General features: G+C 46.3%; 1 protein-coding gene across 2 annotated transcripts; it reads right to left on the bottom strand.

Annotated features, from left to right (window-relative positions):
* Positions 1-289: 289 nt before the first annotated feature.
* On the bottom strand, positions 290-22,335 carry LOC110538559 (centriolar coiled-coil protein of 110 kDa). 2 transcript variants are annotated; one of them, XM_036939058.1, is made up of 14 exons: positions 22,068-22,335; positions 20,895-21,088; positions 17,425-17,553; positions 7,830-9,117; positions 7,428-7,549; positions 6,788-6,935; positions 6,272-6,381; positions 5,930-6,046; positions 5,635-5,736; positions 5,372-5,488; positions 2,119-2,189; positions 1,873-1,938; positions 1,204-1,263; positions 290-1,043 (listed from the first exon to the last, which is right to left on the bottom strand). In XM_036939058.1, the coding sequence occupies exons 2-14, from the start codon at positions 21,051-21,053 to the stop codon at positions 956-958; spliced, it is 2,577 nt and encodes an 858-aa protein (XP_036794953.1). In that variant the 5' UTR covers positions 21,054-21,088; positions 22,068-22,335; the 3' UTR covers positions 290-955. The 2 variants fall into 2 exon arrangements, with proteins under 2 accessions (XP_036794953.1, XP_036794952.1); XM_036939057.1 differs by having other exon boundaries at positions 20,895-21,085.
* Positions 22,336-22,899: the final 564 nt, after the last annotated feature.

Genomic DNA, 22,899 nt, shown 5'->3' with positions numbered 1-22,899 from the left:
GTTGAGGTTATCCAGGCTGCATTACACCCGGCCGTGATTGGGAGTCCCAAAGGGCGGCGCACAATTGTCCCAGCGTCGTCCTGGTTTGGCCGGGGTAGGCCGTCGTTGTAAATAAGGATTTGTTCTAACTTGGCCAGCGTCGTCCTGGTTTGGCCGGCGGTGTAAATAAGGATTTGTTCTAACTTGGCCAGCGTCGTCCTGGTTTGGCCGGGGTAGGCCGTCGTTGTAAATAAGGATTTGTTCTAACTTGGCCAGCGTCGTCCTGGTTTGGCCGGGGTAGGCCGTCGTTGTAAATAAGGATTTGTTCTAACTTGGCCAGCGTCGTCCGGGTTTGGCCGGGGTAGGCCGTCGTTGTAAATAAGGATTTGTTCTAACTTGCCTGGTTAAATAAAGATGACATTTTTTTTACATTAAAAAATGAGAGGAGGAATGCCGCCACCTGTCAGAAGACAATCCAGACCGCTAACTAATGGAATCTACTTCCTTTACTTTTGTAATGCTTCTTTATGAGTCCTTCTCCCTACTACATATCCACTACTGAAGGCCTCTAGCTACAAAGTCTTTGCAAGTTAAGCAGCAAATATGGCTATCTAGCAGCATTAATGCATGAATTATCTTGGCACAAGAGTGCACAGCAGCATTCACACCTAAGGGATACATGAACTGTTTATAAGTTTGTAATAGTAGAAAATCTATGTAACTATAGTAACAATACATTTGGTAGGGTGTTCGATGGGCAGAGAGCACTGGACTGAACCTTCAGAGGGAGGTTAGAGGGAGGTCAGAGCGAGGTTAGAGGGAGGTCAGAGGGAGGTTAGAGGGAGGTCAGAGGGAGGTTAGAGAGACTAGTAGCATTGGTGGTGGTCGAACCATAGTGGAACATGGGGCCGATAGACGGCTCAGAGGTCAAGGGTCAGGGAGTGAGGGTTCATAGAGGGACTGAGGGAGGAATCAGTTAGCCCAGGGAGTTCTGCTTCTTCAGGCTGTCTGAGCGCCTCACTCTGTCCTCCGGGGTATTTCTGTACCAGCTCCTGACAGACAGTCTTAGATTGACAGACAGAGAGAGGGGAGAGATGGGGTGATTTTTATTCATTATAAATTATAGTTGTATTTTTTATTTTGTATGCGTTAAGGAATTAAAGAAGAAGGGCAGAGAAATAAAGAGAGGGGGAGAAGTAGAGAAATGTTGGAGACTGGACTCACCCCTGTCGGTTTAGCTGACCTGGGACAGAGGCATTCTGACCCTGACTTGGCTTCAGGATCCTGAGGGGGAGAGAGAGTGATGAGGTGAGAAATACAGAAAGGGCAGATAGATAGTGTACCACTGACCTGTACTGACACCGAAAACACTTTCCCCTATCTGGAGGATAACTATTTCATATGTACAGCTTTTTTTAATATAGAAAGAAAGTAAGATATGTGAAGTATAGGAGACAGTAAGATATGTGAAGTATAGGAGACAGTAAGATATGTGAAGTATAGCAGACAGTCAGAGATGAGAAGTATAGGAGACAGTAAGATATGCGAAGTATAGGAGACAGTCAGATATGAGAAGTATAGGAGACAGTCAGAGATGAGAAGTATAGGAGACAGTAAGATATGTGAAGTATAGGAGACAGTCAGAGATGAGAAGTATAGGAGACAGTAAGATATGTGAAGTATAGGAGACAGTCAGAGATGAGAAGTATAGGAGACAGTAAGATATGCGAAGTATAGGAGACAGTCAGATATGAGAAGTATAGGAGACAGTAAGATATGTGATGTATAGGAGACAGTAAGAGATGTGAAATATAGGAGACAGTCAGAGATGAGAAGTATAGGAGACAGTAAGAGCCACTTATGTGCAGTCAAACTCCTTGCTGTCTACTGTACCTGTTAGTGGGAGGGCTCTTTGGCTTCTTCTGTACTTTCCTGGCTTGTCCTGGAGACTCACCCACCCTGAGAGAACAGAACCATACACATCAGAATAATTATGCTTCTACCTCAATAATGTCAGCCAAATAAATATATTTGTGATATGTTATCATAGTCTGATCTCCTGGTACAAATCTGAATAAGGCATCTGGTTTGATTACAGATCCATCATCTAACCAGTCCCACAGGACTCAACCCCCTCACCTCTTCTTCCTGTCCAGTGACCTCTGTGTGGCAACAGACAGCACTCTGTCATTAGGACTCCTGGCTTTCTCCTATCGACCACACGCACAGACACACACACACACAGCCAGCAGATTGTCAGATACAGTTACACATCAGAATCATCAACAGTATGTTTTAGGCCAGGGTCAGTATGTTTTAGGCTAGGGTGAGTAAGTTTTAGGCCAGGGTAAACATGTTTTTAGCCAGGGTCAGTATGTTTTAGGCTAGGGTCAGTATGTTTTAGGCCAGGGTCAGTATGTTTTTAGCCAGGGTCAGTATGTTTTAGGCCAGGGTCAGTATGTTTTAGGCCAGGGGGTCAGTAAGTTTTAGGCCAGGGTCAGTATGTTTTAGGCCAGGATCAGTATGTTTTAGGCCAGGGTCAGTATGTTTTTAGCCAGGGTCAGTATGTTTTAGGCCAGGGTCAGTATGTTTTAGGCCAGGGGGTCAGTAAGTTTTAGGCCAGGGTCAGTATGTTTTAGGCCAGGGTCAGTATGTTTTAGGCCAGGGTCAGTATGTTTTAGGCCAGGGTCAGTATGTTTTAGGCTAGGGTCAGTATGTTTTAGGCCAGGGTAAACATGTTTTTAGCCAGGGTTAGTATGTTTTTAGCCAGGGTCAGTATGTTTTAGGCTAGGGTCAGTATGTTTTAGGCCAGGGTCAGTATGTTTTTAGCCAGGGTCAGTATGTTTTAGGCCAGGGTCAGTATGTTTTAGGCCAGGGTCAGTAAGTTTTAGGCCAGGGTCAGTATGTTTTAGGCCAGGATCAGTATGTTTTAGGCCAGGGTCAGTAAGTTTTAGTCTAGGGTAAACATGTTTTAGGCCAGGGTCAGTATGTTTTAGGCCAGGGTCAGTATGTTTTAGGCCAGGGTCAATATGTTTTAGTCTAGGGTAAACATGTTTTAGGCCAGGGTCAGTATGTTTTAGGCCAGGGTCAGTATGTTTTAGGCCAGGGTCAGTATGTTTTAGGCCAGGGTCAGTATGTTTTAGTCTAGGGTAAACATGTTTTAGGCCAGGGTCAGTATGTTTTAGGCCAGGGTCAGTATGTTTTAGGCCAGGGTCAGTATGTTTTAGGCCAGGGTCAGTAAGTTTTAAGCCAGGGTCAGTATGTTTTAGGCCAGGGTCCGTAAGTTTTAGTCTAGGGTCAGTATGTTTTAGGCCAGGGTCAGTATGTTTTAGGCCACGGTCAGTATGTATTAGGCCAGGGTCAGTAAGCATTAGGCCAGGGTCAGTATGTTTTAGGCCAGGGTCAGAATGTTTTAGGCCAGGGTCAGTATGTTTTAGGCCAGGGTCAGTATGTTTTAGGCCACGGTCAGTATGTATTAGGCCAGGGTCAGTAAGCATTAGGCCAGGGTCAGTATGTTTTAGGCCAGGGTCAGTATGTATTAGGCCAGGGTCAGTATGTATTAGTCCAGGGTCAGTAAGTATTAGGCCAGGGTCAGTATGTTTTAGGCCAGGGTCCGTATGTTTTAGGCCAGGGTCAGTAAGTATTAGGCCAGGGTTTGTATGTATTAGGCCAGGGTCAGTAAGTATTAGGCCAGGGTCCATATGTATTAGGCCAGGGTCAGTAAGTATTAGGCCAGGGTCCGTATGTATTAGGCCAGGGTCAATAAGTATTAGGCCAGGGTTAGTAAGTATTAGGCCAGGGTCAGTAAGTATTAGTAAGTAAGTATTTTGAGTCACTGATGTGATCATCCTGTCTGCGTTGGGTTGGCGCCCCCCCTTTGGGTTGTGTCGTGGCGGAGATCTTTGTGGGCTATACTCAGCCTTGTCTCAGGATGGTAAGTTGGTGGTTGAAGATATCCCTCTAGTGGTGTGGGGGCTGTGCTTTGGCAAAGTGGGTGGGGTTATATCCTTCCTGTTTGGCCCTGTCCGGGGGTGTCCTCGGATGGGGCCACAGTGTCTCCTGACCCCTCCTGTCTCAGCCTCCAGTATTTATGCTGCAGTAGTTTGTGTCGGGGGGCTAGGGTCAGTTTGTTATATCTGGAGTACTTCTCCTGTTCTATTTGGTGTCCTGTGTGAATTTAAGTGTGCTCTCTCTAATTCTCTCTTTCTTTCTCTCTCTCGGAGGACCTGAGCCATAGGACCATGCCTCAGGACTACCTGACATGATGACTCCTTGCTGTCCCCAGTCCACCTGGCCGTGCTGCTGCTCCAGTTTCAACTGTTCTGCCTTATTATTATTGGACCATGCTGGTCATTTATGAACATTTGAACATCTTGGCCATGTTCTGTTATAATCTCCACCCGGCACAGCCAGAAGAGGACTGGCCACCCCACATAGATTGGCTCCTCTCTAGGTTTCTTCCTAGGTTTTGGCCTTTCTAGGGAGTTTTTCCTAGCCACCGTGCTTGGGGTTTTAGACTGGGTTTCTGTACAGCACTTTGAGATATCAGCTGATGTACGAAGGGGTATATAAATAAATGTTATTTGATTTTATTTGATTGGGCCAGGGTCAGTATGTATTAGGCCAGGGTCAGTATGTTTTAGGCCACGGTCAGTATGTATTAGGCCAGGGTCAGTAAGCATTAGGCCAGGGTCAGTATGTTTTAGGCCAGGGTCAGTATGTATTAGGCCAGGGTCAGTAAGTATTAGGCCAGGGTCAGTAAGCAATACTGCTAGATTATACACAAACAAATATTTTTTTTTTATAAAGAACTGTACAAGTGATACATTTGTGACATCCAAATTTAAAAACATTTATGAGATCTGTATGTAAAGCATTTACATTTGATATTTGAGTCATTTAGCAGATGCTCTTATCCAGAGTGTCTTACAGTTAGTGCCTTCATCTTAAGATAGCTAGTCACAGTCAAATATACAGTATATGAACATTGCATTCCAGTTAAACAATTAAAAATAATTTTAATACACACTTAAAATCTATGAATTAAAAATTGTGAAGGTACCTAAAAGTTATCATTTGTGGCGAAAAAACACAAATGTGAAAAATTGTGGATATAGCGTTTTGGAAATAAACTCTTTATTTGTCTCTGCCAAGCTGCGGCCTTAGGGTCAAGCTAGGCTCTGCTTTAAAAAGTTAAATAATGTTTTGTCTAAGGTCACTTTTCTAAGGGACTTGACACTTGTTTTTGTGATTTATTATTGTGAGAGTGACAACGTTTAAGTCCTTCTGTTATGATTGGCCTGTTTGTGTGACTGACAGTTAAAAGTCCCACTCAGTGTGTTGTGGTTGGTCCGAGTCTGTGATTGAAAGGTGAAATGTCCAGTCAGGTTACCATTTCTCGTAGCTTCTTCTCTGTGCGGACCTCTCTGTCCAGCTGCAGCAGAGCCAGCCTCTCCTCCAGGGGCATCTCAAAGAAGATGTCATGGATGTCATATCGAGCCGCACGCAACTGAAGGAGGGGACACACATACAATATAATCAATACTCGTAGTCATCCGGTTCCACTTTCTGTGTGTGTGTGTGTGTGTGTGTGTGTGTGTGTGTGTGTGTGTGTGTGTGTGTGTTTCTCTCTCTCTCTCTCTCTCTGAGTGTTACCTGTGCCCTGACTCTCTCCTGCAGAGACAGGTCCTGTGCTGAGATGGATCCCCTCTTCTGTGGAGCTTCAGTCTGGAACGAGCAGATGAACTCTTGCGTGTCCTAAAACCATACCATTGAAATTATTAATTAATAAAGGTGATCGTCTTTAAATCAGTCAAAGTCCAATATGACTGTTTCAGTTCCATTATGATTAAGTTTCTATTCCCCTACATACCTACACTGTATAGTATTATATACATCTACACTGTGTATACGTGTGTGTTTATGTGTGCAGATATAAGAGTGCTCTCACCTGAATGGTCTGGCGCAGCTGTTTCACCTTCTCTGTCTGGAGCAGTCTGCGGGTGAGGAACCCACAACTGATGGCTCCCAGACGACACAGCGCCCTCTGCTGTTCAACTGTCACAACCTGAGTGAGGACCAGTAGCATAGTAAGGAATAGTGGAAATCAACTTACACTCAGTCAAGAGAAGATTGTATTATATTAAATATATTGTATGATAAAACAATGAAACACACATATACATCGAACATGATTCTGGAAATGGAGACACAAGAGGTAGCACCAACAGTTGGAAACCACACACATATACTGTATGTAGAAGCACACGCATACACACAAACACACAAGCACCTGACTGAGCCTTCCCCGGGGCTTGCTGGCCCCCCAGGTGGGCCCCCAGAGGTAGACAGGAGGCTGCATGGAGGGAGAGGGATCACTAGAGCTCAGTGGAGAGGAGAAACCTGGAGAGAGAGGGGAAAGAAACCCTTTACACATTACATTCACACATAAACAGGTAAATAGGCAATAAACAACTTACCCTGCCAAGATGGCTTTACATTTCTGAGACCTACAGGGGAACCATTGTTGTAGTATATACATGTATTGTGTCAACAGTTCGGTCTGTATTTTATCGATGAATTTGCACATAAAAAATCAAATACAATATGAAGATGAGAATTAAAAGACAAAATAAATGTACAAGTGGAGGAGAGGTAAAAAACAAACACCCTAAGGGTTTTGTAAAGCACCTCCCTATTTCAAATAGTAGAAAAAATAGTAATATTTCCCCATGCTTCAACCCAATGACATCTACCAAGGTGATGGTTTGGGTGTGTGAGTTATTCTTCCATGCCACAGTCCACCTACCCATGCTGTGTACACTGTGTCTAGGTGACCTATCAGTAGCACTCAGGGTGGGGCTAAGGCCAGGGCAGGAAGGACTGAGTCCACCGTCCCCACTCAGGAGCCGGCCACACCCCTGCTCTCTCAGCCTCTTCCCCTTCTCATCCAGCTCCTAATAAAGACACAGAGAAACACACATATACACACATATACACACACACACACACACACACAGGAGCGTTGTCCCGTGACGGATGTGTAGTATTGAGGATTGAACAGTCACTTCTCTACAGCAGCCAAACAAAACACTTTACAAATGCTAACATATTCAAACTTATGGAACTTAAAGCCACATTCTGGGATTCAAAAACACTTGTTTTGGTATACAGCTGAGGGGTGGGGCTAGGGAAATGTAACCCCTCTCAAATTCATACTACACAGAGCTCTAGATGCAAGGACAGACAGGCCATGACATCCAAGAAACAGCTTCCCAAATCCCAGACTGTAGCTTTAAAGTTCAATTCTCTGTGTGACATTCTGTCTGCATATACTATATATAATATCACAAACTAGGAAGGAATGCTGATAGTTGTGGAAGAATAGTGACAAATGTGGGTTTTGATACATTGGGCAGGGTCAACATGTTATGGTTCCATGTCCTGACCTGACAGAGGCGCTGTTGTTCTCTCTCCTGTTCAGCCATGAGAAGAGACATCTGCAGGGCATGCTCCTCCTCCAGACGCCTCTGCATCTCCTCCAGAGCACTCACACGTCGCTGGGTCTCCTCTGAAACACACACACACAAAAGAAAAGACACATAAACGCACGGCCGGTCGTACACATACAAGCGCACATACCACACACACACACACACACACACACACACACACACACACACATGCATGAACGCACACACACACACAATTATTTTCAATGATTGCACAAAAAGTAGTGGACTTTACATTCAAGACAAATGAATCACAGAGTACAGACTGCCCTGTATAGTTTTCTTCATAACACTCTCTTATATCATACACACTACGTTACAACGATCTCTCTATCTCACCTGTCTTACTGTCCTGCTCCTCTAGGGAAGAGCTGGGTGTGATCCGTCCATCATGGGGCCCCTGAGGCCCCTCAGGATCCAGCCTCATCTGGCAAGGAGAGAGGTCAGGGGTCAAGGGTCTCACGTGGGGCCTTATCAGCGTTGCCGAGGGGTTCTCCACCTCATAGGACTGATTCAGGGGGACCGCGGGGCTCCTACGGCTCGGGGCAAAACGAGGCACTCCCCCCATGAAGCGCGGGAGCCTCTCCTGGCTGCGGTCCATGCCAGGTCCTGAGGCAGAATGGGAGGAGTGGAGCTGGCTGTCTAGGGTGTGGCAGCGCCGGCGAAACCCGGAGCTGATGATGTCATGATGCCCATGTGAACCAGTTCCGGAGGTACTGACTGGGCTGCAGCTCTTCTCCTGGACCGGGCTGGTGCCACACTGGCTGCCACGACGACTACTACCGTCACTGACGCCTGACCCCCGTTCCGGTGACCTCATCACCCCTGTCGCCATGACAACAGTGCTCTCCTGGTGCCTCCCCACTAGCCCTCTGGGGATGAGGTCTGCCGAGCCAATGGGGAAGGAGATCATGATGTTACCAGTGGACACTGGACGTGGTCGGCGGCGGTGGGGGCGGGGACTCATGCTGGGTTCAGGGCTGGGCAGGAGGGCATAAGGGTCGGGGAGGCCAGATGAGAGGCAGCTAAACCGAGAGTCATATGGGTCACACACAGCCTGGTACTGGGCTTGCGCTTGGCCAGGATACTGACTCTGGTGCTGGATGTGGGCCTGGGTCTGAGGTGGGTTTAGCGGACTGTGGCGCAGGCTGTACCCCTGTTCAGATTTCATCTCTCCCAGAGGACTGCGGCTCTCGTTCTCCTTGTCAGAGAGGCTCTCCGCAGACAGGGTGGTGGAAGTGACCCTGCCGATCACCTTTGACCCCCTCTGGGCCTGCTCTCTCTCCACATACTCCCTCGACCTCCTCAGAAGGCTCTGGAAACTCACATCCTGTCCACCCCCTATCTCCTCCTCTCCCCTCCTCATCTCCTCCTCTACCTCCCACCTCTCCTCCTCTATCTGCTTCTCTCTCTCCTCTGCCCTGTACCCATTCAGGACTATGGGAGACTCAGGTGGAGGGGTGGTGGGCCGATCCGTAATGTGTAGCTCAACCACACCACCACCCCTGGGTAGCCCAGGGGAGTCTGTCACCAGGGTGTAGCCATTAACTGTCTCAGGTTTTGGGGAAAGGCAATATGGTGGAGTTGGTAGATCCATTTTACCCTCCATCTCTGGTACTTTGTCCACCTGTAGTAAGAGAGGCAGAGAGAAGAGGGGAATTAACACAAATAATCAGATATGGGCTGCGTCCAAAAAAGCACCCTTCTCCCTTTATAACAAGCACCCTTTTCCCTTTATAACAAGCACCCTTCTCCCTTTATAACAAGTACCCTTTTCCCTTTATAACAAGCACCCTTCTCCCTTTATAACTACCCAAGAAGACTCAAGGCTGTAATCGCTGCCAAACGTGCTTCAACAAAGTACTGAGTAAAGGGTCTGAATACTTATGTAAATGTGATTTGCAAACATTACCCCAAAACTATTTTTGCTTTGTCATTATGGGGTATTATGTGTAGATTGACGATTGTCGAAAATCGATTTAATCCGATTTAGAATAAAGCTGTAACAGAACAAAATGTGGAAAAAGTCAAGAGGTCTGAATACTTTACTAATGTACTGTATGTGTATATTATGTGTGTTGGAGTATCAGTGAGTGTTTGTATGTGTGTGTGAGCAAATCAGTGAGTGTTTGTATGTGTGTCGGAGTATCAGTGAGTGTTTGTATGTGTGTTGGAGTATCAGTGAGTGTTTGTATGTGTGTTGGAGTATCAGTGAGTGTTTGTATGTGTGTTGGAGTATCAGTGAGTGTTTGTATGTGTGTTGGAGTATCAGTGAGTGTTTGTATGTGTGTTGGAGTATCAGTGAGTGTTTGTATGTGTGTTGGAGTATCAGTGAGTGTTTGTATGTGTGTTGGAGTATCAGTGAGTGTTTGTATGTGTGTTGGAGTATCAGTGAGTGTTTGTATGTGTGTCGGAGTATCAGTGAGTGTTTGTATGTGTGTTGGTGTTATGGTGAGTGAATGAGGACCCAAAAGCGAACTAACTTAAACAGAGCTTCTTTAATAACAAAACATAGGTAGGCTCAGATAGACCGGCAGATTCCGACAGGACAGGACAAGGTTACAGCAAACATGACGATAGTCTGGCTCAGGCATGAAACACAAACAAACAAGAATCCGACAAGGACAGGAGCAGAAACAGAGGGAGATATAGGGACCTAATCAGAGGGAAAAAGGGAACAGGTGGGGAACGGGGTGAATGGGTAGTTAGGAGGAGACAGGGAACAGCTGGGGGAAAGAAGGGGAGAAAAGGTAACCTGACACGACCAGCAGAGGGAGACAGGGTGAAGGGAAAGGACAGAGACAAGACAACATGACAGTACCCCCCCACTCACCGAGCGCCTCCTGGCGCACTCGAGGAGGAAACCTGGCGGCAACGGAGGAAATCCTCGATCAGCGCACGGTCCAGCACGTCCCGAGAGGGAACCCAACTCCTCTCCTCAGGACCGTACCCCTCCCAATCGACAAGGTACTGGTGACCACGGCCCCGAGGACGCATGTCCAAAATCCTGCGGACCCTGTAGATGGGTGCGCCCTCGACAAGGATGGGGGGGGGGGGGGGGGAAGACGAGCGGGGGCGCGAAGAACGGGCTTAATGCAGGAGACGTGGAAGACCGGGTGGACGCGACGAAGGTATCGCGGAAGAAGAAGTCGAACTGCGACAGGATTAATGACCCGAGAAATACGGAACGGACCAATGAACCGCGGGGTCAACTTGCGAGAAGCCGTCTTAAGGGGAAGGTTCTGAGTGGAGAGCCAAACTCTCTGACCGCGACAATATCTAGGACTCTTAGTTCTACGCTTATTAGCAGCCCTCACAGTCTGCGTCCTATAACGGCAAAGTGCAGACCTGACCCTCTTCCAGGTGCGCTCGCAACGTTGGACAAAAGCCTGAGCGGAGGGGACGCTGGACTCGGCGAACTGAGATGAGAACAGCGGAGGCTGGTACCCGAGGCTACTCTGAAAAGGAGATAGCCCGGTCGCAGACGAAGGAAGCGAGTTGTGGGCGTATTCTGCCCAGGGGAGCTGTTCTGACCAAGACGCAGGGTTGCGAAAAGAAAGACTGCGTAAGATGCGACCAATAGTCTGATTGGCCCGTTCTGCTTGACCGTTAGACTGGGGGTGAAAGCCGGAAGAGAGACTGACGGAAGCCCCAATCAAACGGCAAAAATCCCTCCAAAATTGAGACGTGAATTGCGGACCTCTGTCCGAAACGACGTCTGACGGAAGGCCATGAATTCTGAAAACATTCTCGATGATGATTTGTGCCGTCTCTTTAGCAGAAGGAAGCTTAGCAAGGGGAATGAAATGGGCCGCCTTAGAGAACCTATCGACAACCGTAAGAATAACAGTCTTCCCCGCTGACGAAGGCAGTCCGGTGACAAAATCTAAGGCGATGTGAGACCACGGTCGAGAGGGAATAGGAAGCGGCCTGAGACGGCCGGCAGGAGGAGAGTTACCGGACTTAGTCTGCGCGCAGACCGAACAAGCAGCCACGAAACGACGCGTGTCATGCTCCCGGGTGGGCCACCAAAAACGCTGGCGAATGGAAGCAAGCGTACCCCGAACGCCAGGGTGGCCGGCTAACTTGGCAGAGTGAGCCCACTGAAGAACGGCCAGACGAGTAGGAACGGGAACGAAAAGAAGGTTCCTAGGACAAGCGCGCGGCGACGGAGTGTGAGTGAGCGCTTGTTTTACCTGCCTCTCAATTCCCCAGACAGTCAACCCGACAACACGCCCCTCAGGGAGAATCCCCTCGGGGTCAGTGGAGGCTACTGAAGAACTGAAGAGACGAGACAAAGCATCAGGCTTGGTGTTCTTAGAGCCCGGACGATAAGAAATCACGAACTCGAAACGAGCGAAAAACAGCGCCCAACGCGCCTGACGCGCATTAAGTCGTTTGGCAGAACGGATGTACTCAAGGTTCCTATGGTCAGTCCAAACGACAAAAGGAACGGTCGCCCCCTCCAACCACTGTCGCCATTCGCCTAGGGCTAACCGGATGGCGAGCAGTTCGCGGTTACCCACATCATAGTTACGTTCCGACGGCGACAGGCGATGAGAAAAATACGCGCATGGGTGGACCTTGTCGTCAGAGAGGGAGCGCTGAGAAAGAATGGCTCCCACGCCCACCTCTGACGCGTCAACCTCGACAACGAACTGTCTAGAGACGTCAGGTGTAACAAGGATAGGAGCGGATGTAAAACGATTCTTGAGGAGATCAAAAGCTCCCTGGGCGGAAACGGACCACTTAAAGCACGTCTTGACAGAAGTAAGGGATGTGAGAGGAGCGGCCACCTGACCGAAATTACGGATGAAACGACGATAGAAGTTCGCGAAGCCGAGAAAGCGCTGCAGCTCGACGCGTGACTTAGGGACGGGCCAATCAATGACAGCTTGGACTTTAGCGGGATCCATCTTAATGCCTTCAGCGGAAATAACAGAACCGAGAAATGTGACGGAGGAGGCATGAAAAGTGCACTTCTCAGCCTTCACAAAAAGACAATTCTCTAAAAGGCGCTGGAGGACACGTCGAACGTGCTGAACATGAATCTGGAGTGACGGTGAAAAAATCAGGATATCGTCAAGGTAAACGAAAACAAAGATGTTCAGCATGTCTCTCAGGACATCATTGACTAATGCCTGAAAGACAGCTGGAGCGTTAGCGAGGCCGAAAGGAAGAACCCGGTATTCAAAGTGCCCTAACGGAGTGTTAAACGCCGTCTTCCACTCGTCCCCCTCCCTGATGCGCACGAGATGGTAAGCGTTACGAAGGTCCAACTTAGTGAAAAACCTGGCTCCCTGCAGGATCTCGAAGGCTGAAGACATAAGAGGAAGCGGATAACGATTCTTAACTGTTATGTCATTCAGCCCTCGATAATCTATGCAGGGGCGCAGAGACCCGTCCTTCTTCTTGACAAAAAAAAAACCCCGCTCCGGCGGGAGAGGAGGAGGGGACTATGGTACCGGCGTCAAGAGCTACAGACAAATAATCCTCGAGAGCCTTACGTTCGGGAGCCGACAGAGAGTATAGTCTACCCCGGGGGGGAGTGGTTCCCGGAAGGAGATCAATACTACAATCATACGACCGGTGTGGAGGAAGAGAGGTGGCCCTGGACCGACTGAACACCGTGCGCAGATCGTGATATTCCTCCGGCACCCCTGTCAAATCACCAGGCTCCTCCTGTGAAGAAGAGACAGAGGAAACAGGAGGGATAGCAGACATTAAACATTTCACATGACAAGAGACGTTCCAGGAGAGGATAGAATTACTAGACCAATTAATGGAAGGATTATGACAAACTAGCCAGGGATGGCCCAAAACAACAGGTGTAAAAGGTGAACGAAAAATCAAAAAAGAAATGGTTTCGCTATGATTACCAGAAACAGTGAGGGTTAAAGGTAGCGTCTCACGCTGAATCCTGGGGAGAGGACTACCATCCAGGGCGAACAAGGCCGTGGACTCCCTTAACTGTCTGAGAGGAATGTCATGTTCCCGAGCCCAGGTCTCGTCCATAAAACAGCCCTCCGCCCCAGAGTCTATTAAGGCACTGCAGGAAGCTGACGAACCGGTCCAGCGTAGATGGACCGACAAGGTAGTGCAGGATCTTGAAGGAGAGACAGGAGTAGTAGCGCTCACCAATAGCCCTCCGCTTACTGATGAGCTCTGGCTTTTACTGGACATGAAGTGACAAAATGACCAGCAGAACCGCAATAGAGACAGAGGCGGTTGGTGATTCTCCGTTCCCTCTCCTTAGTCGAGATGCGGATACCTCCCAGCTGCATAGGCTCAGCTCCCGAGCCGGCAGAGGAAGATGGTAGTGATGCGGAGAGGGGGGCAACGGAGAACGCGAGCTCCTTTCCACGAGCTCGGTGACGCAGATCAACCCGTCGCTCAATGCGAATAGCGAGTTCAATCAGGGAATCCACGCTGGAAGGGACCTCCCGGGAGAGAATCTCATCCTTTACCTCTGCGCGGAGACCCTCCAGAAAACGAGCGAGCAAAGCCGGCTCGTTCCAGCCACTGGAGGCAGCAAGAGTGCGAAACTCAATAGAGTAGTCTGTTATGGATCGATTACCTTGACATAGGGAAGACAGGGCCCTGGAAGCCTCCTCCCCAAAAACAGATCGATCAAAAACCCGTATCATCTCCTCCTTAAAGTCCTGATACTGGTTAGTACACTCAGCCCTTGCCTCCCAGATTGCCGTGCCCCACTCACGAGCCCGTCCAATAAGGAGAGATATGACGTAGGCGACACGAGCAGTGCTCCTGGAGTAAGTGTTGGGCTGGAGAGAAAACACAATATCACACTGGGTGAGGAACGAGCGGCATTCAGTGGGCTCCCCAGAGTAACACGGCGGGTTATTGATTCTGGGCTCCGGAGATTCGAAAGCCCTGGAAGTGGCCGGTGGATCGAGGCGGAGATGGTGAACCTGTTCTGTGAGGTTGGAGACTTGGGTGGCCAGGGTCTCAACGGCATGTCGAGCAGCAGACACTTCCTGCTCGTGTCTGCCTAGCATCGCTCCCTGGATCCCGACGGCTGAGTGGAGAGGATCCGAAGTCGCTGGGTCCATTCTTGGTCGGATTCTTCTGTTATGGTGAGTGAATGAGGACCCAAAAGCGAACTAACTTAAACAGAGCTTCTTTAATAACAAAACATAGGTAGGCTCAGATAGACCGGCAGATTCCGACAGGACAGGACAAGGTTACAGCAAACATGACGATAGTCTGGCTCAGGCATGAAACACAAACAAACAAGAATCCGACAAGGACAGGAGCAGAAACAGAGGGAGATATAGGGACCTAATCAGAGGGAAAAAGGGAACAGGTGGGGAACGGGGTGAATGGGTAGTTAGGAGGAGACAGGGAACAGCTGGGGGAAAGAAGGGGAGAAAAGGTAACCTGACACGACCAGCAGAGGGAGACAGGGTGAAGGGAAAGGACAGAGACAAGACAACATGACAGTTGGAGTATCAGTGAGTGTTTGTATGTGTGTTGGAGTATCAGTGAGTGTTTGTATGTGTGTGTGAGCAAATCAGTGAGTGTTTGTATGTGTGTTGGAGTATCAGTGAGTGTTTGTACAGTGCCTTGCGAAAGTATTCGGCCCCCTTGAACTTTGCGACCTTTTGCCACATTTCAGGCTTCAAACATAAAGATATAAAACTGTATTTTTTTGTGAAGAATCAACAACAAGTGGGACACAATCATGAAGTGGAACGACATTTATTGGATATTTCAAACTTTTTTAACAAATCAAAAACTGAAAAATTGGGCGTGCAAAATTATTCAGCCCCCTTAAGTTAATACTTTGTAGCGCCACCTTTTGCTGCGATTACAGCTGTAAGTCGCTTGGGGTATGTCTCTATCAGTTTTGCACATCGAGAGACTGACATTTTTTCCCATTCCTCCTTGCAAAACAGCTCGAGCTCAGTGAGGTTGGATGGAGAGCATTTGTGAACCGCAGTTTTCAGTGCTTTCCACAGATTCTCGATTGGATTCAGGTCTGGACTTTGACTTGGCCATTCTAACACCTGGATATGTTTATTTTTGAACCATTCCATTGTAGATTTTGCTTTATGTTTTGGATCATTGTCTTGTTGGAAGACAAATCTCCGTCCCAGCAACAGGTCTTTTGCAGACTCCATCAGGTTTTCTTCCAGAATGGTCCTGTATTTGGCTCCATCCATCTTCCCATCAATTTTAACCATATTCCCTGTCCCTGCTGAAGAAAAGCAGGCCCAAACCATGATGCTGCCACCACCATGTTTGACAGTGGGGATGGTGTGTTCAGCTGTGTTGCTTTTACGCCAAACATAACGTTTTGCATTGTTGCCAAAAAGTTCAATTTTGGTTTCATCTGACCAGAGCACCTTCTTCCACATGTTTGGTGTGTCTCCCAGGTGGCTTGTGGCAAACTTGAAACTACACTTTTTATGGATATCTTTAAGAAATGGCTATCTTGCCACTCTTCCATAAAGGCCAGATTTGTGCAATATACGACTGATTGTTGTCCTATGGACAGAGTCTCCCACCTCAGCTGTAGATCTCTGCAGTTCATCCAGAGTGATCATGGGCCTCTTGGCTGCATCTCTGATCATTCTTCTCCTTGTATGAGCTGAAAGTTTAGAGGGACGGCCAGGTCTTGGTAGATTTGCAGTGGTCTGATACTCCTTCCATTTCAATATTATCGCTTGCACAGTGCTCCTTGGGATGTTTAAAGCTTGGGAAATCTTTTTGTATCCAAATCCGGCTTTAAACTTCTTCACAACAGTATCTCGGACCTGCCTGGTGTGTTCCTTGTTCTTCATGATGCTCTCTGCGCTTTTAACGGACCTCTGAGACTATCACAGTGCAGGTGCATTTATACGGAGACTTGATTACACACAGGTGGATTGTATTTATCATCATTAGTCATTTAGGTCAACATTGGATCATTCAGAGATCCTCACTGAACTTCTGGAGAGAGTTTGCTGCACTGAAAGTAAAGGGGCTGAATAATTTTGCACACCCAATTTGACAGTTTTTGATTTGTTAAAAAAGTTAGAAATATCCAATAAATGTCGTTCCACTTCATGATTGTGTCCCACTTGTTGTTGATTCTTCACAAACAAATACAGTTTTATATCTTTATGTTTGAAGCCTGAAATGTGGCAAAAGGTCGCAAAGTTCAAGGGGGCCGAATACTTTCGCAAGGCACTGTATGTGTGTCGGAGTATCAGTGAGTGTTTGTATGTGTGTTGGAGTATCAGTGAGTGTTTGTATGTGTGTTGGAGTATCAGTGAGTGTTTGTATGTGTGTTGGAGTATCAGTGAGTGTTTGTATGTGTGTTGGAGTATCAGTGAGTGTTTGTATGTGTGTTGGAGTATCAGTGAGTGTTTGTATGTGTGTTGGAGTATCAGTGTGTGTTTGTATGTGTGTTGGAGTATCAGTGAGTGTTTGTATGTGTGTTGGAGTATCAGTGTGTGTAGGGCCCTGTGAGTGTGCGTAGTGTGTTGGAGTATCAGTGTGCGTAGTGTGTAGGGCCCTGTGAGTGTGCATAGTCAGTGCAAAAATAAGAATAAAATAGAAAGGTCAACTCAGATAGTCCGTGTAGCCATTTCGTTAGATAGTGTATTTTGCTGTTCAGAAACCTGTTGGTGTCAGACTTGATGCACCAGTACCGCTTGCCATGCGGAAGCAGAGAGAACAGTCTATGGCAGGGTTCCCCTAGCTGGTGGTTTACTTGGCCCCCCAAATTTCTGAGCAAAAAAAAAATGTTTGTTGAATTTTCATTGTTGGAGATTTTTTTTAAACTGTAAAAACACAAGGAAATCAGCTCCAAGTGATTTTAATATGGGAAATATGTTCCCACAACCATCCAGCTAATCTAGTTGATGATTATTGGTCTACGGCTTGGGTGGTTGGAGTCTTTGGGAAATGGATGTCTGAGACTGACCTGAGCACTGTCCAGGATGTCCTGAACCCTGGCCAGCAGGCTGCTGCTGCGTAGTGCATGTCTGTCCACCTCCAGCTGGGCAGCCCTCTGTCTGTACTGGGACATCTCGCTGCGCTGCTCCACACTCAGCTGAGGATGGATCACAATAAACACACACAGTCAGAGAGACACACACACAAACAAGAATACATACATAGTCAGATAAAGACAAACACAGACAGGCGCGCATGCACCAACACACATTCTCGCCTGGGTCTCTCGGAATCCATGTGACAATGTTTATATTACACTTAGCAAATGTTTTTCTATCTAGAACCTCAAAGGGTTCTTCAACTGTCCCTATATGTTACATCTGCTCCTGCCACGCCCTATACTTCTCATCCTGTGTCTCCCTAACCTGCCACCTCTTCCTCTCTCGGTGTGTGTGTGATTGTGTGGTCGGAGACAGGTGTGCTGGAGGCAGACCAGAACCCCACCAGCTGCAACCCGTTCCATAATCAAGACCTCTACAAATAATCATGCCTGCCACTTTCACGCTGCCGGATCATAACCTCTGTTTTTAGCGGTTTGTACCTGCTTAGATCCTGTTTTCGTGTTATGCCTGTTTTCTCTTACCTGACACCGTTTTCCTCTCCGCTACAGTTCTGCACGCTCTGACTCTGGCCCCTGTCTCCAGTCCCCGTCTTGTCAATCCTGCTACTCTGTCCTGGACCCCCCCCCCACTCCACTGCATCCTTGGATTCCTCTCCGGACCCGCTTACCCAGTCCCAACTCCCCTCGCTCCAGCCTCAGCCGCCGCACCTGGCTTCCTGCAACCCGCCCAAGCTTACCCTGGCCTGCACCCCATGTTCCCCGTGTGTTCAAATCAATACCTTGGTTACCTCATCCCAGTCTCCTCGTCTGAGTCTGCTCTTGGGTTCACCTGTTCCGCTCCGCGTGACACTATAGGATAACCATTTGAAGAACATTTTGGGTTCCATGTAGAACCCTTTCTACAGAGGGTTCTACATACAACCCAAAAGGATTCTACCTGGAACCAAAAAGGTTTCTCCTTTGGGGACAGCTGAAGAACCCTTTTGCAACCCTTTTTTTCTAAGAGTGTAGGGTACTTCTTCCTTAGAACACAACAGTCAAGTTCTGGAATGTGGGACGGAGCCAGAGTAGGTCTAATGACTTTCCCTCTAATCAGCTCTCAAATCTCTCTCTCTCAAATCTCTCTCTCTCTCTCTAATTCAAGGGGCTTTATTGGCATGGGAAACATATGTTTACATTGCCAAATTAAGTTAAATAAACAATAAAAAATGAACAGTCAACATTACACTCAACAAAAGCTCCAAAGGAATAGAGACATTTCAAATGTTATATTATGTCTATATACAGTGTTATAACGATGTTCAAATAGTTAAAGTACATAAGTGAAAATAAATAAACATAAATATGAGTTGTATTTACAATGGTGTTTGTTCTTCACTGGTTGCCCTTTTCTTGTGGCAACAGGTCACAAATCTTGCTGTGGTGATGTATTTTACCTAATAGATATGGGAGTTTATCCAAATTTGATTTATTTTCAAATTATTTGTGGGTCTGTGTAATCTGAGGGAAGTATGTGTCTCTATGGTCATACATTTGGCAGGAGGAAGTGCAGCTCAGTTTCCACCTCATCTCCTGCACACGTACGCACAGATGCACACACACAAACCCACAAGGCATGCACAAACACACACCCCTCTCTATCCCCACTCTCACAAACATTTCCTTCACACAGCTCCTCCCAGTAAACGTAATCAGGCAGCAGTAAGACAACATGGATCAGACAACACCCCCACCCCGGTGGGGACAAGTAACATTTCTTAGGGGGCATAATGATGCTCTCCTCCCCCTGGCAAAGAGGGATACTTTTTCCAATAAAACTACGTTCATGAAGTGGTCATACATTGATCCAGACTGATGCTACTATTGAGTTTTATTGGTAAGATGTGTGTGTCATATCCAGCGATGACTAAAAGGGCAATCTGTAGTTGCATGAATATTTGGACTTAAATGAGTTATATGTACCTATTGTTTGTTGAAGAATATAACTTATGAGTTTAGTTCAGCTGTAGTAGTCCATCAGAACCCCCAAAATAAGCTTGTTTTGACTCCAATGTTTGGAAACAAACACTATATAGCCTCAAAACATAGTTAAAACTACACTGTTTATATCATGGATGGTCAGCCACGTCTGTCTATGAATTTGAGTGGTTACATTTCTCAAGCCCCATCCCCATATTTTTACCCAAACAGGGACAGGGAATATGCTTTGAACCATTGATTGCCCCTTCAATACTCTGTGATTTAACAAAATAAACAATGACGTGTTTTTTATGGTGACTCTTTCTCTAAGACATGTGAATTACAAAATGTTTAAGCCAGATATTTGTTGTGTGTGTGTGTGGGCATAATGGTGTGTGTCCACTCAATGCCCATTGCTCACAATGCCACATTGTAAACCAAAGGATCATTGCATTTGGTTACCATGCAACTTGAGAGTTACAAAACCCCAGACAGGAGAATACCCACACATACACAAACTCTCCTGGGGAACCATGTTGTTGTCGTGGGAGAAAGCAAAGTCAACCCCATCACAACAAACTACGCTCACTGGGCTGAATCCTAATTGGATATAAGTATGCTTAACTTAACTCAAACATTTGTGCACCTTTTATGCAGAAGGTTGGAATTACATGCATGGATAATAACTATGATTAGGATTTAGCCTACAATATATACAATGTACTTAAGGGATAATCAACAAGGGGCATGAGTCCTATGGACAATAATGAACGATGTGGAAGGTGTGTTCCACGACACACTAGCGGAGTGGGACTGACCTTCCAAGGAGTGACATTATTTTTCTTAGAACACATAGCACCTTGTTAATTATCCCTTTTATCCCATGGCTATAATTGAACACATTTGCCACTTGAAATGTATTCATTTGCAGGTACAAATGGGTTCAACATTCACTGAAGTAGATAGCAAGTTTACTAGACAGCTACCGTAGTTGCTTTGGTAACCAAGCAAACAGCCTTGCTAGTTTAGCTAACCAAACCATCAGTCCTAGCTTGATATTATGAAAATCGAAATCAACAATGCCAATAATGATTTACATTTCAAAGATCTTGTAAGAACTGAAGCCATTGAATTCTACCGTGCTGATATACTGTTCGTTATAGGGAATGCCTTTCAAGACCATCAGAAAGGAGTTTTCAACAATGCCATGGTATACATCTACAGTACATCCAACGCTGGGGAGGAATTGGAAAAAAGACACTGTAATATCCTGGAATTCACAAACAGAAAAACACATTTTAACATGTTAACATGTTTTCACTTTGACACAACTCCACTCCCACCCCTGACCTTATGTTATGTCTAGGTCTATACAGCTCTCCGCACCTTCTGCCCTTTCCCCCAGACTATGTCCTTACCAAGGGGGAGAGCACAGCCCTTCCATGGAAGTGGATGAAGGAGAGAGCTTCCACAGGACAAGTTGGCTCACAACCTGTCTGTTGGCCTTGGCTCTTCCCCTGGCTCTCCGTCTGCAGTCTGGCCAGGCTCCGCAGACAGAAGTCCTCGTAACTCTCCATGTCCTTGTTTGGGCTCCAGCCTCTCAAAATGGCTGCTTACAACAGAGACACAGTCATAAGAACAGTCATGGAGAGGTACAGTAGCCAACGACAGAGACACAGTCAGAAGAACAGTCATGGAGCGGTACAGTAACCAACGAGAGAGGGTATTTGACAAGACACTGGAGCCAGGTGATCAAGCCTGTAGGCTAAATGTCAACACAACAAGAAGCTCTGCAGTGTGTGTGAACCATGAAGGCCTGAGGTTAGGCACTATCTGCTGTCAAGCTATGAACAACTGGAAGAGCCAGACAAACAAACACAAGGAGGGCTCTGTCTTTAGTCACTGTATATCTCACACAATCATCACATTCCACTCATGCTATTCTATTCTGAGAGGCATGATGAAGAATCATGTTTCTGATCAATGTGATTGCTTTTAAGGGAATGCTTGTCAGCAAAGACAATGAAGGTGCACACAAGCACACACATACACAATATTTGATTTAAACCTGTAGTTAACCCACATTGATTGAGAATGAATGAGATCCTCATTATCAAATAATTAAGCAGCCGGATTGAATGCCCCACTGACCCAATATCTCGACCAGAATAAGTATGGTCAGATAATTACCGCAACACCAGTTCCATTTTCCTGATAATGTGGTTATTTCATGGATGAATATATGTAATGAAAAGTCACCTGGGTCAGTGTGTGAATATCCTGTCTTATTATTGGTTCCCCCAGAGTAGGTAAATAACAGCCACGGCTAGTGGAAGACACAGTAGGACTGTACGGTGTTATAGTCCACTCATTAACGTTACATGGCATGATACAAATTACAGTCAAGCGCATCTAGCCTACACTTTGATACATTGTAGCAGAATAGTCTGGCTGGCAAACAGTGCATCCTCAATACATTTTGCGGCATGGTAATAGTATTTGACTCGTGAAGCAAGCCATGCTTCTACAGCTGTGCCCAGCAGTGGCTGACTGACAGCGGGTTTTGTCCGTGCCCATCCCTCTCCTCTTACCCTGATTTTCTAGCGTGACATCCACAACCAATGACTCCGTGTATCTCTTTAATTCCCCTAAATACAAAGTTGAAGACAAATGAATATCTCCTGGCGTCGTATGTCTTATGGTTTCTGTTGCTTACAGAATTTCAGAATCGTGAATTTCTCTTTTCTGTTTCAGGTTTGTGTCAAATGGTCCTCATCACATCGACCTCTTCCGGTCGCAACAGCGCCTCCTAGCAACATAATTTAGGCCCAGTTCCATTTCTTTCCCCAGCACCTTCATTTCCCCTAGCATCAGCCTCCAATGTTGAAAGGTGTAATATGATTTTAATAAGAAGCAATATGATGATGGCGCCACCAGGCCTAAATTGAGCCCAAATAGGAAATCCTGTCATTTCCTTTTTGCAATAGACACCAAAGGGGAAGATCATAAATAAGCATTTGGGACGGAAATGGAACATCATAATTTTATTTTTAAATTTGATTTAAAAATATATATATCACCAAACAAAAGAGGAATAGTCACATGAAAACAAGCATACAAACAAACTATTTACGTTGCCAGGAATCCTAAACAAACCAATCATATTAATTAATAATACAAGTTTTAAATGCCTTTTTGTTTTTGATTTTAGTTAAAGTAGTGCCATATTGTTTAAACTCATTTATAAAGTGAAAAAAGTTAGTTTTTTGAATTAGACCATTTGCATTTGTGAACATGAAATTTACCTAGTATTATAAGCAGTTGAATTAAATATACTACATCTTTATCTATGTCACAATTTCTGAAATAAATCATTATTCAGACATCATAATGATTGAATCTGTAAAAGTATTACAGGACTGA

This window comes from Oncorhynchus mykiss, chromosome 12, assembly GCF_013265735.2.
Source record: "Oncorhynchus mykiss isolate Arlee chromosome 12, USDA_OmykA_1.1, whole genome shotgun sequence".
NCBI lineage: Eukaryota > Metazoa > Chordata > Actinopteri > Salmoniformes > Salmonidae > Oncorhynchus > Oncorhynchus mykiss.
This window is presented reverse-complemented; position numbering and strand designations above follow the sequence as displayed.

What these genes read in the sequence shown, in the direction of transcription:
- LOC110538559 (XM_036939058.1), bottom strand. Translation starts at nt 21,053, where the DNA reads ATGGAGAGTTACGAGGACTTCTGTCTGCGGAGCCTGGCCAGACTGCAG. An exon ending in ACATCCTGGACAGTGCTCAG is followed by an intron (nt 9,118 to 17,424) that starts GTCAGTCTCAGA and finishes CTCTTACTACAG; the next exon opens with GTGGACAAAGTACCAGAGAT. An exon ending in GGTCAGCTAAACCGACAGGG is followed by an intron (nt 1,044 to 1,203) that starts GTGAGTCCAGTC and finishes TGTCAATCTAAG; the next exon opens with ACTGTCTGTCAGGAGCTGGT.